The following is a 19331-nucleotide window of genomic DNA, read 5'->3' on the forward strand; positions in this document are numbered from 1 at the left end:
TTTAACCCATTGACATGTTATTCATCCCACAACAAATCTGGATGAAGGACAGGATTTCATGTTTGCCATTGACACCAGTAAAAATAAAAAATCAATGGAAAAAAAAAAAAAAAGTTCAGCTCTCTGTCTTGTGGGGTCCAGATGACCCCATCCCCAACATCAACATACCAAGGATCCCTCGAGGGTTTTCTATCAACTGACCTGAAATCTTTGTCTGGAAATTAGGGTAAAAAAAAAGATAAATATTTCATGAAATTTAACTTCAAAGTTCCATTCATCAGTCAATTCACACAATAACAACAACATCATGGAATTGTACAGAAAAACCTGTCCATTACCAAGCTGTGTATTTTGATGTTTAACCTGTTAAGACATGGTGTCCACATATGTGGACAAAACATTTTGGGCCATAGTGCAGTGCAGTGAAAAGTATAGTATAGTATAGTATAGTATAGTATAGTATAGTATAGTATAGTATAGTATAGTATAGTATAGTATAGTATAGTATAGTATAGCGCTGCATATAGCATATAGCATATTATAAAATAGCATATTATAAAATAGCACTTTTTAATATAGCAAAGCATATTGTAGTATAGCCTAACATATTATAGTATAGTATAGCAAAGAACGTTATAGAGCAGTATAGATTGCATATTATGTTATAGTATAGCATTGCATATTATAGCATAGTTAAGTATTGCATAGCATATTATAGTTTAGTATAGCATATTATAGTATAGTACAGTATAGTATAGTATAACATATAATATACTATAGCATATTATAGCATAGCAAAGTATAGCATATATTATAGTATAGCATAGCATATAGTATAGTATAGCATAATATAGTATAGCATATTATAGTATAGCATAGCATATAGTATAGTATACCATACTATAGCATAGCATATTATAGTTTAGCATATTATAGTATTGTATAGCATATTATAGTATAGTCTAGCCTAGCATATTATATTTTAGTATGGCGTATCATATTATAGTATAGTATAGTATAGTATAGTGCAGTATAGCATAGTATACTATATTTTAGCATAATATAGCTTAGTATAATACAGTACAGTAACGCATATTACAGTATAGTTTTCTGCTTAATTGGGGCCCTGTGAATACATGTTAGGAGGGTTAACTCAAATATTAGCTTGGTCTTAAGAGGTTAATGCTCCAGCTTTATGAAATATTGTTGCACTGTTCCGTGTGATAAACCCCCACAGAAAAAGTAACACAGTTGGATAATTATTATCATCATTATCATCTCCAGTGTTTTTTTTAAGACAATGCATAAAAACAACAACTAAAATGTAACAATGAACGTCACGTGCTATTGATAATTTACACACACATTTATTGGTAATTTGCATGAAATGCTGAGCACACATCCACAGTTTGTACGTGTTACTGATGTTCACATGGGTTAGTGGTGCAAACTTTCTATACTTGGAAATTTCACCACTAAAAACATGAAAAAACTGAAACGGAAGAGATATGTCTGTAAAGAGAAAAAAAAAAACACTTTGTGGACAAAACCATCAAGACTTATTTTTAGCAATAGTTTGAGAGTTGTAATATCACAGATGAGTACATATTTGCTTCTGCGTTTACATTTAAAAAGATTTGGAAAAATACAAGCAACATTGGCTGCTCCCGCGAGCTGAGAAAGTAAATGTGAGGGAAGATGTATCATGGTATGGGCTGTTTTTAAGCTACAGTAAAGAGCCAATTTCATATTTAACAAAAGATTTTGGACAATAAAGCACTTTCAACCTCGTAAAAACTGCTCAATAATTCTTTTATCAGTCCTTCATCTGATTCTGACCTGATTTTTTTTCCTAAAAGGACGTGAAGATGCCATAAAACACTTCAAAATCTTCAGGAAAGTTTTTGAACAAAAGTGGACGCTGCATCATCACAGTTCATTTTACCATAACTTTGTAATTCTCCTAATAATGTTTGTCCAAACAATTTTTTTCCCATTCATTAAACATTCAATTTTATCATCCAGGAAGTAATTGTTAAAGGGCAAATACTATAAAAAACAGGGCATTTATAATGATTAAAAACATTCGTTTTTTATCTTAAGACACTTTATAAATTCTGCTTTGTGTGAAATAAAATTAAAATGAATACAAAAATGGAAACTAAAATGCATTATTAAAGTTATTTCAGTGCAACATGCTTAGTAAAAAAAAAAAAAAATCCAGGCTTTAGAAGCAATATTTTTCACAAAACATACATACAAACAATAACATTTAAATTAAATTCTGTATTGGTTTGCAAAAGTCTTTGGGAAACTTTTCTGCAGTTAGTTGTCCTATGCATATAAACAGAAAACAGACATAAAAAAGTGATTAAATTGTCAGGTTTTTCATATGAATTGCTTTACCCCCCCCCAACAATTCAAACTTTTACATTTACTTCAAAAATTGTAGAAAGCTGCTTAAAAAAATGGTAGAACCAATAAAAAAAGACAGTAACGGCATTTCTTGTTAGATGTGAGATACAAGCACAGACCTTCTTATTTAGGTACACAAACAGCTTGGAAAGATACTGGTTATCAGTGGTTGCTGAGGATTAATGTCCGAAACACTGGAGACACAAAAACCGTTGAAGTAACACTGCAGACACACCAGCCGTTTTCTCCACTGTCTGTTTGGTTCTTACGAGGACAGAAGGGGCTGACGCTCTGCAACGGTGCTCTGGGGGGGAAAATAAATAAATAAACACAAAAATTGTTTTATTGTCACTTTTTTCTCATTTGACATGTATTTAAGGGGAAATATTCCCCTTAAATAATGGATAAACCTCTCAGGAACCCCTAGGCAAATTTGGCTAAAAATCTTTTTTTTTTATGATTTAACTGCTGTTAAATGTTGCTACCCAAAATGAACAAGATGTAAATAAGTTAAAACATGTACATTTTGCATTTAATCAAAGCCTTTTTGGAAATGTTTTGATCATTTCTGATATTAATAAGTTTTGTTTCACTAAAGATATTTGGGGGATCCACCTCCTGTACTCACCTCAGGGACCTTCTGTCGACACACGAGGATCATGAAGACTCCCCCCAGAAGGACACCGAGACCAATCAGAATGAACGGGATGTTCTCCACCACGTTCTTCTCAACGACGACTGTATGCAGCTTCTGGACCGACGCGTCGTCAATGAGGACGCTCTGATGATCCATAAAAAAAGACAGTGAGGATACTTCTTCATTACTGACAATTACTTTACTTTATCTACATTTTTATCACAGAAAAAAACTAAATTTTAACAAATTTGACAAAAAAGAAATTATTTTTTTCAAATATTTAAACACAAATACTACTAAAAATAAGAACAGTATTGAATAAAATTGGTTTGATAGTTTCTTTTATAAACTCAAAAGCACAAATAAATTAATATATAGTTTAAAATATAAAAATATTAAAGAGAAATTGCTTGATTTCAATAGAAAACATTTTTTAACAAAAATAACTTTTTTGGAATCAGGATGGTATTGATGATAAATTTATTTTTTAAAACTAACCCTCAGCTTCTTCCTTTTCAATTGCCTTTATTTTTGTCAAATACGTTGATGACTATTTTATGCAGATCAGAAGTTTTATGTAACCATGCAGCAAAGAAATCCTTAGTTGTGTTTGTACCTCATTGAGATAAACCACCGGGAAGATGACCGTCCTCACATTTCCTGTTTGACTGAAAGAAACAACAGGAACATTTTTCCTTAATTAACAATTAATTAAAATATTTAATTATCAATAAATACAAATATATTTTCATTTTTAACAGCCTGCTTGACAACCAATAAAACAACATAAATCTTCTGGACTATTTTAACTTGACTTCACTCATCAGGCTTTGTGCATCAGCTTCTATAATTGCAAAACGGTTTGAAATTTAAATAAAAATTCAAAGCTGAAGTGCAAAGTCTGCGATTCTGAGTGTGTTGACAGACAGTCAACATTAAACAAACTTGTGTCCTACTAACACACCCCCTCTGCAGAAGTGACCGCGTTAGCAATTATGGTCTATTTCTTCCTCACTTGAGTCAAAAACTTGCTAACGTTTCCTTTCACCTCAGGATGAAAGATTTCAACATAAAGGAAAAGGAAATGAGTAGGGAAGTATATAATGTCACATAAGAACACAAATGTTTGACAAGTTGTCTAAATCAACAGTTGGGTGATCCGTTACCGCTGACCCAGTTTTGCAAACAGTCCCAGGCTCCGCCTACTTTGCGAGGTCAGCTTGGTCAGTCGCCTTGAGCTGACAAATTTTTGTCTGACTGAACGAACTGTCAAACTGCCTTCAAGCTCCTTCACTTTTAAGAATTATGTCCTTAACTAGGTAAAAGTGCAGCCCAAAGTCTGAGTGGCTTCTCCCACATCCTTAAAAAAAAAAAACATGTGTCATGTGGTCATCTAAATATGCTGATCTTTACCTAAATAATGAATCCTAAAACGTTCGTCACATCTGGTTATTGGGCTTGTGATCATTTATTGTTATAATCCTAGCTTCACAAGTGTACAAGCTTGAGAATTCAATATTCTTAATGTTTTGGCTTTGATTTTTAAGGCAAAACTGAATCCTGCAAATGTCTATTTCATTGACGCCACAATGACTTTAGTTGCCATTTTTACCATTTTTCAAAAAAATTGAGTGTTATTTATCATCTACCTACCGTTTTTAATAAAGCTACAGTATGGTGACAAGATTATTTCCCCCTTGTGGGATCAAAACATTTTTTTTTTATTCTATTCTATGTTTAAGGCCGATATTACAAGAAAAAAAACAACAACCCCACAGTATGATGCAACCACCACCGTGCTATACTATGGAGATGGTTGTGTTTGTGGGTTTAATGTGGATTTAACTTCAAACCAATTAAATTCTGAACTTAATTGTGCCTTTTTCTGGAATGCTACCTACTAAAGCAAAGACCTACTGAGCCTATTTAACATTTTATTGCATACATGTGAACTACAGTGACCTAATGATATGATTTCTGATGATAAGTGGCAGCACCCACATAAAAATCAAAGTTCTCACAGCAAAAGTAGCAAACACGTGTGTGTGTGGAGGTAAGAGGATGTTTTAGTTTAAAAAGAAGTTTTCCTTTGAGTCAATTTGCGTATTTTTGTTGGCTCCATACATGACTATTAATATACAAAAAGCAAAAGAAGCAAGTTAAACTTCTGGATTTAAAAAAAAAATGAACTTTTTTTTTTTTTTTAATCAGACAACATGTACATAAAAGAGCTGCAAATGTCCAAAAGTTCAACATTTATGATGACGCTGTCATAACTGCCTTTTATCTTACAAGCAACAATTCCCAGACATGCATAGTCATGTATTTATTTCTTACAGCTTTAGCAGAAGCTGATAAAGTGACTGTAAGGTTTGTAGCGATGTTTCGACGAGTAAAAAGAATACCTGAAGGTTTCAATTTGCTCCACGTAGACGTTGATCTGGAGGCGCTTAGCCGCTCGGAGGAGGAATCCTGTAAGCTGCAAAAGACAAGAAAACTGATGTCAACTGGCTTTCTATTAATAATTTGACATTCTAGATCTTTCCATGACATTTTCTTAATTTATTGTTTTATATTTAGCAAACATCAGGAAAAAAAAATCATACTTTAGTATAAAAACTCAAAGAATTTGACAAATAAACGTGCATTTTATGCATGTTTGGAACCCTAAAATGGTTGTATGATATTGTAATTAGCAAAATAAAATTGTCTTTGAGTTGTTAATAAAGGTGTCTCAGTGGGGGAGTTGCATTGAAGCCAAGAGTTGCATCATTGGTCAAAAGTCCTAACTCTCTCATGCAGTGGTGCGGTTGTAATAAGATGGAGGCTATACTGACAGAAGAGCAACATACAATAGTTTAAATAGTGTTTACAGTCACATGCAACCAGGTTAAAGCGTGTCTAGACATCTGTCAGGGTGAAAAGTCAATAACTAGTTCCTTCAGATGACACTTATTTAGCAGGCCTCAAATGGAGAGTTGACCAAAAAGGAAGAAAAACCAACAGATTTCACAACACAGGTCATTCACTTCAAGTTTCTATGTTTAGATCTATTAAATAATGATAACAGGACTATTTATAACAAGAGTTTTGTTTGTTTAGCCTCAGGGAGCAGAGGAACTGTTAGCATCCCATTGAATTTCCCAATTAATAAGAAAAAAGATCTATTTTATTTAGGTGGAAAACACTGCAAAAACGACATGGTTCCCTCATTTCAAACTCCCATAGTTCTGTATAATTTAGGGGTAAACAGGTGAGCAGATGTTCACTGCCAAGTGTTTTTTTTTTAACTTCTGTCCATTATCGGGGCTGACCGGCGGCTCAACCTGGTTATGACAGAATCACTCATGATAAGAGCTGTCAGGTCTTATCTTTGGCGACAGCTCCGTACCAAGCAGCACTACTTTAATTTTTAACCACCGTCTGAAGAGAAGCTGTGTGTTTTCTGGATTGCTGTTGGCAAAACAAACAACACTGAGAGAGTCTACCACCTAGTGGTATTATTTCATAGAACTGCCTCGAAAAAACTGCTGTATTTTAACAACAAAAACAAGTAAAATTAATAAATAAATGGATTCCCACCGGGTTGATATCAATAGTCGTCTCGTGGTGCTCCTTCACAGGCTTCATGCCGAAAACACTCTGAGCATATTTCGCGTCTGCCTGGTAGAAGTGCGGCGAGGACATGATGATGGGGGCTCCTAAATAAAAAAATGTAAAAAATGCAAATAAAGAGTGCCATCCTGCGTCAAAAACAGACCCGAGTTGCTGGGTAGCTTCCGCACCTTGTTTACACACACTGACGTTGAGCAGGCCAGAGCCGAGGCAGTTTCCCGCGGGCACGCAGAAGCCTGCGTTGGCCGGGTTCACGCTCTTGTTGGCAAACACCTCACTGGGGAGGATGAAGCGATACCCGGGGATCCCTTTCACGATCACATCGTCCTCATACTCGGCATACAAAGACCTTTGGAACAAAAATCACAAGCTCTGTCATTTTTGGCGGCGAAGGGGGGTTTGAGTAAAGCCTATTTCCTAAAAGGCCTAATAGGCTTTCCATTGAATTGGAATTTGAGCTCATTTACAGGAAACCTGTCCAGATTTAAGGCAGCTTTTTAGCAGAAATGTTCAAAGGTCCTCCAATCAAGTTATTGCCTCTATAACCTTTGTCATGAGTGCATTGTAAAGCTAAATTTCCTGGTTCTGACATATTTAGTATTTGTTTGCTTTAGCAGCTCTAATCAAGTCTTGGGATTAACTGTGACCTCGTTTAAAAGGCTAATAAGAAAACAGAACCAGTCAGACTCAATTGGCATTCATAATCCAATCTGTAGACGTGCTGCATAGTGCTGAGGAAAGGGATTAGAAAGAGCAACGGGTGAGTCTTTTCAGCACCAGGTTCTAAAACCACAGGTGCTGAGTCAGCAAATGTGGCCTAAAAGGCACGTTTTTCTGTAATATGTCAGCAAAAAAATGGAAAAACTTTTCATAATCTAAAAACAACAAGTGTTAATGAATTGTCAATAAACTGGATACATACTAATCTAAAGAAAGGCTTAAAATGTAGAGGAATTGGGCATCTCACCTGCACAGGTCAGAGGAGAACATGGGGAGCAGCTCGTTTTTGGTGATAACCGGATGAAAAGAGGCACCATTGGTTCCATTAATCATGTTACACTCCTCCGATGTCCACCAGTTCAAGGAGCTGAAAAAGCAAAATAAACGTATTTGCGGGTGGTATGTACAACTCCTTTAGAAAAAAAGGTTTCTGGGACTTAAATAACCCACAATCTAATCATTTTGCTTACGATCTTATGTTAGTTTAGGGCAAAGGTCTACAAAATTCAACTCAGAAAGAGCCATTCGGGTGGATTTTTCACAAAGTCTTCCCTCACCCCTTAAGTAAATAAGACACTGATTTATATTTATGCTATTGTCACTATCATGATAAATATAGATGATCTGTTGTTCATTTTGCATGAATAAAACAAAAACATTAAAAGAAAACAGCCTTTTTTTTAACTTTTGACAGAAGTTCCCATGAGGTATTTTCAAAATAAAAGACACCATGATTATCTCAGTACATGAAATGTAATGGCAGAAGTGATTAAATAAAAGTACAGTTATGTAATGTAAATCTAACAAAAAAAAGAAGTATATCCTAATTAAGAGACCCCTGCCAAATTTTTCGAACACACTTAAAATTCCTTAATTTATTCAAAAATAGAAAAATCTGCTTTATAATCCGGTTCACCTTAATTCTGGTTGTGCTTATTGACATCCATGTATTTTCTGTAGTACAGGGCAGGACGCACAAAAATGTTTGAGTTAGTTTACTTTTTCCCCTCTTTACTACTTTCTCAATTCTTACTTTACAGTTACTTTTTAACATTTAGAAACGTTTTATTTTCTTTAATAAAAGAGCCACAAAGGAGAGGAAAAGGGGCCACACGTGGCTTCGGAGCCACAGGTTGCAGAGCCCTGGTTTAGGCTCTGGTTTGACACTGTAATAACTTCTTTTAACTGAAACAGATACATTTTTTTGTATTTACTGTATTATACTACAAAAAAAGACACTATTGCACATGAAGTTCCTCATGACGCATTCAGCTATTTTTCAATTCAATTTACAGATTAATAAAAATGTATGTTATAAAAACTGGGGTGGTTTTAAAAAAAAAAAACGGTCCATTACTTTTCACCATTCCATGTTGATACGCGAGCAAAATCCTTGTAGTTCTGCTGACCAGTGAAGAACACATACTGTCCATCGTTTGAAGCATTGGACTGCAAACAGAAGACAAAGGTTTATTTCATTTGTTACGGTTAACTTCAAAAGTTAGGATTTATGTTTCACTGGAATAATTAAAACCTTATAGAAGAGTCCAAAAACATCATCCAAGCCAGGTCTGAAAAGTTTGAGGGCTTTGAGTAAACCATCTTCATATCCCCACAGGAGCTCTCCCACGGTGCGGGTGGTGAACAGGCCTTCACCAGTAGACTTCATGTAGGCAGAAATCAGGTTGGCTTCTAAGGACGAGTCTTTGAACATCTCCATCACAGTCTACCATATAAACAAAGACAGGCAAGGAGATCAGTTAAAGGAAAAACACATTTGTAAGTAACAAATAGTGATACTTCCCCAGTAAATCACTGAAAAAGATGTTTTAAACATGTCACTGTGCATAGACTTATTTTTTAAATAAACTGTTCACAAAATGTTCACTTATTGCAATAATATCACTGTAATACTAATATAAATGCATATATAAATTGATCCAGATAATAAAGATGCACTTTTTCACTCTAGGTGGATAACAAATATATAGGAACAGCCACAAAATCACAAATTTAAACATAAAAAAAATAAGATACAATAATTTGTACTTTATAAGATTACTTTTTATTACCTAATTTGAAAGTTAATTTTCAAAAGTAATAGGCACAATGTAATTTATGTTTATCTGTTTTTTTTTTTAATTGTCGTTATCCTTGAAAAACTTCATATTACAATAAAAACAATAACAAGTTCAATGGAGATACAAATGAAATTTTACTTTCATTTGTGCGTCAATATAGTTACTTTCTTCCTTTTTTTTCTTTTATTTCCATATTTTTGCACTTCAAGACTAAAATGCAAACTTTGGGATGAATAAGCAAGTACATCTTGTTTTCATTTCAAGTGCACAAGTACAATCTCGTTAGATTACGTAGTGCGTGTACAGAGGACGTTTATATCAAAAACCATCCTTATCAACACCCCATTAGTTTTTATTTAACTCTTCATTTACAGATATGTTCATTCATTTAATAATAATTATCAACTACAATAATCCGAGCACATAAAAAGGCTCAGTTGAACTTACCACAGCAGGGATGTTAACGGTCCGGATGAGGTCACTCTCTGGTCCTCGTGACATGTTGAGCTGGAAAATGTACGTCTTAGTATTGACAGCTGCTACTTTAGTGCCATTTTCCAGAAAGGCCACATCTTCCATGGGTCGATACTCTCTGTGCAGAAATGTTTCACAAATTTACAAAAATGATACACTTTTGAACTGCATTTATTTTTGCTTTGGATTTATTTGAAAGATAATTTATTATTCTTACTAGGGGAGACATAAGAAATTTAAGAGCATGAGTCTCTTCAAAAAAATAAACAGATTTTGCCATATCGATGTAGACAGGAACATTTTGATGATAAAATGTAAGGTCACAATCTGGTTTAAGATGTCTTACTGATTTTATGTCTTTGTTGTCCCGTACAATCTTGTGTGAGAGCATCAGTTCCATTTCCTTGTCTTTCCTTGCTGCTTTCTTATCTAACTCCTTATGCACTAGTATTTTTTCTTGGCAGCATTTGTTCAAGTTGATTAATAAACTTCGTTCCCATCATCTATTGTTTTTTTTTAGAACCATTTCCTTATCACCTTGTATGTGTTTTAGTTACTTTTGATTTAGGTTAAGATGATTACAAAAGTGAAACCTCTCCGTCGCCTCACCTATATGTGTACGGTCCCAGCTCCACCACAGCCGGCCTTTCCCCTTTGAGTACCTCTGAGGGATTGGTGAGATTGAAGAAGTAAAACTGCATGTATATAGGCGCAGGAGGATCTGCCCAAGCCTCAAACGCATCTGTTCCATTTTTAAGGACAACCTCCTATGGGGAGCAAAGGGCAGTGGGTTAAAAAAGATGAATAATCTGCTGACATGAATTGACTCACATCACATGGCGTGTAAACAGTGACATCAGAGTTTAATCCATTCCCTTAAGATCTAAAGTATAATTCTTGAGGAAAAAGCAAGTAGAAATAATGGAAAGTGTGGAAAAAACAATTAAATTAAACTGGGGATTTCCTGTTGTCACATTAGTGACAGATAAACATGAAATAATGGTTTATTTGACTGTTATAAACACAGCAATAAAAGAAAACCAGTACAAAAATGGCGACTTAATTTTTGAAGAATTTGTCATAGGAGGAAACTAAATTATTAAAATAAAAGTGTTAGGGAAACACAAAAGGACGGTGACAAAATTGAAACTTAACTATCCGGATACATAACTTACGAGAACCCACACAGGACAAATTTAAAAAGTCGGTTTGCTTTTTTTTACAACTTATCCAACGTAAGCTAGCGTTAGCCTATATTTGTTAGATACGATGCGATGCTTACCGTTTTAACAAACGACTGCAGTAAATGTGGAAACACACCAGACAAAGCCAAAGCGATGCCGAGAATCAGCATTAGCATAGAAAATACCCCGGTGCAGTACACGCAACATGTTTTCAGAAGCATGATGAAACAGCACAATTAGATGTCAGTGCGCGTCCACTGACAGACTGCCGCTAAAGTGCGCTGTTTTTGTTTTGATCAGACTGCCCTTGTCCCAGGAACTCACTCGATGGATTTGAGGTTCGCATCCGGAATGAAATTCAGCGCCGCCACAACTTCCGGTTTCTCCCAGCGCTGAGAGCAGCGAAGCATTTAAGATGATAAAAGTCCTTAAATATAAAAGTAACGACAGAAATATAAATCTGGAAATTATTATAAAAGTCTTGGCTATTATTTGTTCGTCCGATGTTGCTCAAATTGTGGCTTCGGAGCATTTTTACACGCCAGTTTTCAAAAGGTAGATGTCTTGGCAAGCTTCTATCTTGACAATAAACAATCTTTGTTTCATTTAATAAATATTAAATTTAAATCTTAGCATCATGGACATAATTTAAAAAAAATCAAAATCTTAGACACAGAAATTAGTGTACAGAACAGGCGTATTTAATATTCAGTTTAGTCAAAAATAAATAACATAAAATAAATATGTAAACGCATTATTCAATCACTATTACCTATTGGATTTTAAAACATTAATAATATCAAACATTTATAGTATCTCAGTTTAAAGTATGGAATACACTTCTGTTTTAATTTTCCATTATGAAGTCAAGTCAGTCATTTTTGTTTGAGAGAAAATATTTATTTTTTAACACATTCCCTCTTTATTTTTCAATATAACAAAACAGTTTATCCACTAGATGTCACTGTCTTAACATTTACTGCAACAAGATACTATACCTTTTTAGTTGCCAGTAAACTAGAATTATTGTGGTTGTTGAGTTCAAATTCCCTTCAAATGTGCCCATAGTTGAGCTAACCAGACAATGAAAAGCTTTTTCAGTCATTATTGTGATGCATGTCACTCCTTTAGCTCTCGGTGTCAACTCACATCCCAAATCCACCTTTTATAAACTGACATGTGTCTAAAATGAAATAAATCATTTAGTGCCATCTTGAAGTTAAAACATAAAAAAAAAACAGTTCAAAATGTTAAAACGTCCCTTGCTTTATTGTTTTATCGCTCAGATAGTGTGACTTAGTGTCACAATTGTACGGCACATCAGTTCTTTTTAGTCATATCAGCAATACAACTTTGTGTTGCAAGCATGCTGCTACTTGCATTATAAAACTTTATTTTGCTGCTGTTGCAACATGATACCATAACATCAACATGTCGTGTCTGATGAGCCAAGTTTTTGAGTTTATGAGTTAAAAACAAGTAACTAAAGAAAAGGGGGAGCATTGCACAATAGTTTCTATGAATCTGAACAAGCTTTTAAAAAATGATTTGAATTTCTGACCTAATGTTATCCCATAATTAAGGCAATTTGAGCTTGATCTTTAATTAAAAAATAATTATAATAAAACAATTTGGTTCAATGGGTTAGGAAAATATTAATAATACATTATTAATTATATTCAAGTTATTTAGATTTTGATAATAAATCAACACTTCAGTGATTAAGTCCAACAGTTGTCACTTGAGTTATATTTTGAGGGAAATATCCCTTTAACCACAATATGAATGGGACACAATGGGGAGAGCAGCGCTGTTGTGACGTCACGTACCTAAACCGGGCAGCCAGGCAGCCGTTGAGTTGAGTCCCGAGCGCGAGACCAGCAGGACTCCATGAACAGCCCAACTTTTAATATATGCAGGCCGAGCGGACACAGTTTTGTTTGGGTGTTTTTCGTCTTCTGTGTGGAACCATTACAACCCGCTAAGCATAGCGTCGCGGCGACTCCTGCATTTTGCCTTGTTCAGTAGCTAATCATTTTTTTTTATCAAAGAAGAAGAAGAAAAAGCGGTTGTCTCTCATGTTTCTAGCCTTCCTGCGACTCCTCCACACACAAAAGGGTAAGTGTCCTTAAATATCTCTTTATTGCGCCATTTTTTTTCTTCATCTTCTTAAAAATGACGGACATTGTTATTATTTTAAATGAAAAGCTAGCGAGTAACAGTGCGGAGGAGAGATTAAACGCTACCGTTCAGTCCCCACGGCGCTGTTACAACGCCTCCAATGTATTCCAGACAATCATTCACGTTGATTCATTTGCTATTTCTCGAGGTTCAAATCAATGCATGATGCTTCATATCGACATCTTTCATTCAGAAACGGCATTGTTTAAGGAGCGTGTATGTATGCAAGATATGGGTATTTTTATGGCACATCTCTGAGGGAAAAAAATATTTTTCTAAATGATTGCACACTAGAAATCTCCCATAACTAATATGCATATAGCTGAAGTCTGTACACTGTCTGGAAAGCTGTGTTGTTCCTTCCGACCAAACTATTTGTGATGCTTCTTCTCAGAGAGTCAAATTGCTTACATCAGTGCAGACACACAGAGGAGCCATGAGTTTATCATAACAAAGAAAGAGTTTATTTTGAATGCTCCAATTTATATTTTAGGATAAAGAGCTTGAAAAACAGGAGATTCTTATGCTACCAAGGAGAAAAATTGTAGTCCCCAGACATCCCCAGGAGACTTCAGGTGATTTATGGCATCCTTCTGGGAAACAAAACAAAGTCACATACCAGTTAAGCCAGCCATTTAACAGAAATAAAGGTGTTTCTTCTGTTAGCAGAAATTCAGAGGTAAATGAGGCTAATCTTTAGATGTGTGGAACGTCAAATATGCAATTAGAGTTTTTGCAGGAATTATATTTTTACTCATGTTGAATGTTTACAGTTGGATTTGACCTCCGTGGATTTGTTCAGGATCCTGTACAAAATGAAATCTGACCTCACTAAGTTTAAACATCTGCATTTTGCTCTTCACAGCCTCAACTGAGCAATCGAGCGTGTGACTGCATGGATCTGACTGAACATGAAGAGCCTCAAAGCCAAGTTTAGAAAAACTGATGTAAGTACTTTAACATGCGCTCATGACTATTTCTACCCAAAACTCTCTTCATGTGACTTTGCATATCCCTCTTTGTGTGTGCATGAGTCATTGTCTGTGTATGTAGATATGAAAGGTTTTTGGCAGAATCTGTCTGCCCTGCATCACCATCACCCTGTGGTTTGTTAATATTTGTTTAAGAACTAAAAAGGGTTTGAAAAATGAAACAAATCGGTCATAGGAAGGGGACTGTTATCCATTTTTCTTGAGAGTTAGGTTAAGTTTGCACTGATTTTTATATACTTCTTGTTTTAGGTCTTACCCTTCAAAACACGATAGTTTAAGAAAAAGACATAGCAACAGTGAGTGTACAAAGACCACAAATATGCCTAAACCATACATCCGAGCTCCACTGCAGATGAGGATTCACCAGTTGTGACTCATTTTTGGAAATAAATTGCACCATCCTATGCAATTATTCATTTAGTCCATGTCCAGAATGCTACTCACTCACAGGAAGTGAGGCGTCTCCTCTGTTTCTGACTAATCTGTTGTCTGGGTGACCCCAGTGACACAGAGACAAATGGCAGGCAGGAAAGGTCTGGAGGTTTGCCCGATGGTTGAGACAGGTTTTAGGGGAGTGGAGGGTGTGTCAGAAGTTTGGGGATTATGCGTGTGTGTGGTGGGGCAGGATGGTGCGTTCTGCTTTAAATGACTTGTTCGTTAAAACCCAAGATTGCAGAGGAATAAGTAGACATCCTTACTTTTGTTCTGTTAGAACAGGAATTTAGTATCTAACTTGAGCCTGGATTAAGTGTTGCCACTAAATTGAGCAAATTATAAAAGTATCTTGGTGTGCTTTTTTCCTAAATATTCTCATTTTTATCTTTTAGTGTCTGTTAAAACCTGTCCTTCTACAGCATCAGCTATAAAGACCTTGTCCACCCTTAAATAGTCAGTCGTTGGCGGCGAAAGTGAAGAGCTTTGAATGAGAATGTTGCTTAGAAACCCAACTGATGCTGCGTCATACGTGCTTTTCTAGACCACCCACTCATCCATTGCCACATTTTGCTTGGGTATCTGATCAGGCTATCTTGTTTTGTGTAACAAAGCTTTAATTGTCTGTCTAAACATAGATATAAAGGCGAATAAAACACAATCTGCAATGATGTGATGTACCGGATGCAGGAAAAATACAGGGGTCTACTGTCCTGATGTGAACTGGATCTACTTTAATAGATGCAACAGCACCATTGAATGTGGTTTAAAGCCAATTAGCTGTTACCTTTATGTCTACAAGGCTATAGTTTTTACTTTTATAAAACTGTTGCAATTTTAACAGTTTTTTATTTGATGGCAGACTTAAAATTATGAAATAAATGAGGAGATGAAGGCTGCTCTATTCTAAATGAATGAGAGGAGCTTTACCTTGGATTGGATAAATGCTTGAAAAGAGTCATTTATTAACCAGTGCAACTTCAAACAGCATACCTAATGTTTTTTTTTTTTTTTTAATAGGCCAAATGTTAAAAGAATCTCTATTTGATTTAAACATATTTTACCAGCATTCTCCTCACCTCTCATGGAGCAGTACTTCAGAATTCATCTATTTTAACTTTCAGTATTCGATCTGTCCTCTACAAAGCCTTATACCCAATGAAAAACAGTCATTTTGATGGAATGAAAACCTCCCACTACTCTAGTTTACAGCAAGTAATTAAAATGAGGCAATTTAAACAAGATTAAGGCATCCACAGGGTAGTTTGTTTATTCTGACTAATAATCATTCCACCGCTTTTTATAGAGATCCCACACAACTTTATTACAAAGGGGGGGACTCTTGAGTTCTATTTTAAACTCTGTGTCTCAGTGAAAGATTACCAAAGAATGTTTTTCTCCATTATTTTTAACTTACACCAAACTAGTTTCCTTAAAAATAGCTATCTGATGAAGTAAAGGCACAATAAGCAAGATAGATTTTGATGATAACTGTGGTTCTGTTCCAAGTTGGAATGAAGTTCTTGACTCAAAAGACCCTCTTGCTGGCTACTGAGCTTGCAGCATCAGTCATCCACAGTTTTACTTTAATTCCTCTATAGAATTAGGTCTAAGCAATGCAAATAAAGATAATAAAAAAACTGTTAGATTGTGAGAGAGAAAGGATTTAAAGTGATATGGATATACTCCATAGGGGCTTGCTGATAACATCAAAAGATAAACATGCAAAAATCAACACCACCACTATCTACAATCCAAGCCCAAATATATCCTGGCATTGTCATCTTGAAACATTCCTGTGCCATAAGGAAAGAAAAAAAAACACTGATAGAAAACAGTTATTTAGTTTATTCAGAAAGTCATTGATGTTTAGACTGAAACAGATCTGAACAACAGCAGCAACAACCCCAGATCATAGCACTACCCCCACAGAGTTATTTCGCTGGTGAAACACACCTCATCTGTCTCTATTTGAATCCTAATGTACCCATTACTTTGAAATCTGGACTCATCAGACCACATGACCTTCTTCCATTGCTCCAGACTTTAATGAAAGCATTTGTTCCCCTATTAGCCTCACTTTTGTTTTTTTCATGACTCTACAGCTGCTTAGTTATAAACTTTGAATTTCCCTTTCTATTGTTCATAAGGAAATACTCTTACTTTCACTATTAAACACAGGGAGGAGTTTTACTTTTGTTTTTTGTATTTTTTAAATTTAATTTCACCAAACACTAAAGTAATCCCTTCAGTTTGTAATAATGCGTTGGATCCCTCTGAACCAGGTTTTGTTGTTTCAGAGATCTGCTTAGACTTTCCCTCTGTTTGATGTATGTCTCCCAACACCTTTGTTTAGGGATGGAGAAGCTACTCCGTTCATCAGTTTGTGTTAGATAACATGTTGTCAGCTGGAACGTAAGCATTTATACAATTAAAGTGAGATCTTTCCTCTTTATGTTCAGTTAGATCCAGGTGGTGAACATACATTTGAGCAGTCAACATATTTACCTTGATACAGTACATCAAGCCATCAACATAATCGAAAGTTATCTTGTGTTATTTTAAAGTACTCCAATGCTTAATTAAAAAGGTATTTGAAGTAAATGTTTGAACCGAGTTAGGGTTACTTCAATTTTTTGCATCTTTGTGTGAGATAAGCATCCAAAGCACACTGCCACTAAATACATTTCCTGCTTGTGGACCACTGTGTCTTGTAAGCAAGGTCTTTAGCTTATCGGAAAGTTTGACATGGCATAACAGTTTGGAGGAATTCTCCAGAAGTCGTTTAAAATATTTTTAGGATTGCACGTCTGTCTGCCAGACCATTAGTCTCTGTTAGTGTGTTGTTTACATTTATGTCTGCCTGCCTTTGTCTGTTTTTAAAATAAATTATTGTCATTCTTTGGTTTATTTGTAGATCATTTTGGCACAGGCAAGCAAACAAAGTGTAACGAGAGAATTTCACTTAAGAGAGCATGTGGAAGAGTGTTTCAGGGAGGCAGGCGGACTAATCTGGTTTCTGGGAATGAGTTGGGCTGAAAGCCACAAGAGGCTCACTGGAATTCTTGCCATGACCTGCATGTGCAATATTGGTAACTAAATTCTTGACATCAAATCAATGATTTGTTTTATTAACAATCATTTTTGTGAATTATTCTGTTGAGTTATTCTGTCAACCAATAGAAAAAAAATCCTCCCATTTTAAATGGGCTAACATACTCTCAGTTTAAGTCTAGTCTAATCACGACCTCAAAACAAGGATTTATACTTTAGATCTTGCTTTGTTTCCTTGGGACCTAACTGTTCACATCTCATGAGCACTTTCCGTTTTTTCTTTAATCCTTGTAGGAAAGCCTGTATTTTATATTTTTTGGGTGCAATGACTTTGGCATTTTTTTGTGTGCTTTTTTTTTCATCTTTACTTGTGTTAAAGGTAGTATGATACCCTGATAGAGCCTTTAATTTCCTCTTTGTTAGATGCAACTGAGCATATTTTCAACAAAGCGTCTTTGATCGCAGCTAACTTCTTTCTATACATGCTCTCCATTCATCTAGTTTAGTATAATGAACTCCATCCTATAAAAAGTCACACAAACTTAACTTTGATTCATCACTGCCCTTAAGGAGAGTTTTGGAGTTCAATATAGAGACTATAATTACAATAAATGTCCCTTCATTTTTGCTTCTTATCAAAGGTTATCTTGATAAAACATTACATCAAGACTTTGAGATTTTCTCACTTTAATTTCTTTTAGTTTTTTGCTGTATTTGACTGTATAAATAAAGGGTTAGTGTTGAAGTGCCCTTGGGAAAGATGCTGAAGTCCACATAGCTCCTGGTTATAGGTCGGTGCCATCGTATGCCGCCATAGCCACCATTAGTGTGTAAATGTTAGTGTGACTCCAATAGCTTTTGGTCTTCTAAGAAGGCATTTAGTGTGATGGATATTTAGACTTGTTAAAAAAAGAAAATATAGCAATGCAATAAAATGAAAATGATGTATTAGTTGTTTTTTTTGTTTGTTTGTTATTGCATCATAGATCACTAATATTACACATCACAAGTTTTCCTCTTATCATGTGACATATCTTTGAAGTACCACTGTTAGGTTGAGAGATACCATTTGACCTTGAAGATCTCACTTTCCTTTCATTTTTGTTGTTGGTTTAAAAAAAAAACACAAGCTTCACCTCTGCAAGGATGCACACATATATTTGAATGCCATTGGAATAGAAATGGGATGTTTTTCTGTATGTAATCTATTGTTAACAGTGATTTCAGAATTTAACACTCAGCCAGAAGTTCATGCTATCACAGCTTAGACCTGGTGCCCCAGCTGCTAGACTAAGCAGGATTACTCAAAGCTTACACACACATCTGAAGCACACACACACACACCCAGACCCGTTTTCTTATCAGCCAGCCTTTCTGTCTAATTGATGCAGGGATTATTCTGTCTCTTCTCACACCACACAGCTGTTTTCATGGCTTAAATTTGTCTGCGCTACAAGACACTGAGAACTAAACGGCACTCTCACTGTTTACCCTTAGAATGTATGGAGTCTTTCATTTAGTTGTGTAAACACCAGAGGAAGCGAGT

At 35.3% G+C, this 19331-nt stretch overlaps 2 protein-coding genes across 2 annotated transcripts in view; one reads left to right on the forward strand and one right to left on the reverse strand.

The window, feature by feature from the left end:
• Nucleotides 1-1347: 1347 nt before the first annotated feature.
• scarb2c (scavenger receptor class B, member 2c) lies at nt 1348-11487 on the reverse strand. Its single transcript, XM_024299908.2, has 12 exons — nt 11225-11487; nt 10552-10709; nt 9916-10060; nt 8922-9113; nt 8745-8836; nt 7635-7754; nt 6838-7016; nt 6635-6753; nt 5458-5531; nt 3669-3720; nt 3044-3196; nt 1348-2719 (listed from the first exon to the last, which is right to left on the reverse strand). Exons 1-12 carry the CDS (start codon nt 11345-11347, stop codon nt 2681-2683), a joined length of 1446 nt encoding a protein of 481 aa, XP_024155676.1. The 5' UTR covers nt 11348-11487; the 3' UTR covers nt 1348-2680.
• Nucleotides 11488-12913: 1426 nt separating this feature from the next.
• Nucleotides 12914-19331, forward strand: part of rai14 (retinoic acid induced 14) — a gene marked incomplete in the record, with an annotated part of 30339 nt that continues 23921 nt past the window's right edge. Inside the window, 2 exon segments of the mRNA XM_036214467.1 lie at nt 12914-13244; nt 14173-14254. Coding sequence (XP_036070360.1) covers nt 14219-14254 — 36 coding nt within the window.

Source organism: Oryzias melastigma, linkage group LG12, assembly GCF_002922805.2.
Source record: "Oryzias melastigma strain HK-1 linkage group LG12, ASM292280v2, whole genome shotgun sequence".
Lineage (NCBI taxonomy): Eukaryota > Metazoa > Chordata > Actinopteri > Beloniformes > Adrianichthyidae > Oryzias > Oryzias melastigma.

Bases quoted from the DNA above. Each gene is read 5' to 3' on its own strand.
- scarb2c (XM_024299908.2), bottom strand. From the start codon at position 11,347: ATGCTTCTGAAAACATGTTGCGTGTACTGCACCGGGGTATTTTCTATG. The intron at 6,754-6,837 runs GTGCGGAAGCTA...TTTTTTATTTAG, and splicing joins CGTCAGTGTGTGTAAACAAG to GAGCCCCCATCATCATGTCC. The intron at 5,532-6,634 runs GTGGGAATCCAT...TGTCTTTTGCAG, and splicing joins CGACTATTGATATCAACCCG to CTTACAGGATTCCTCCTCCG.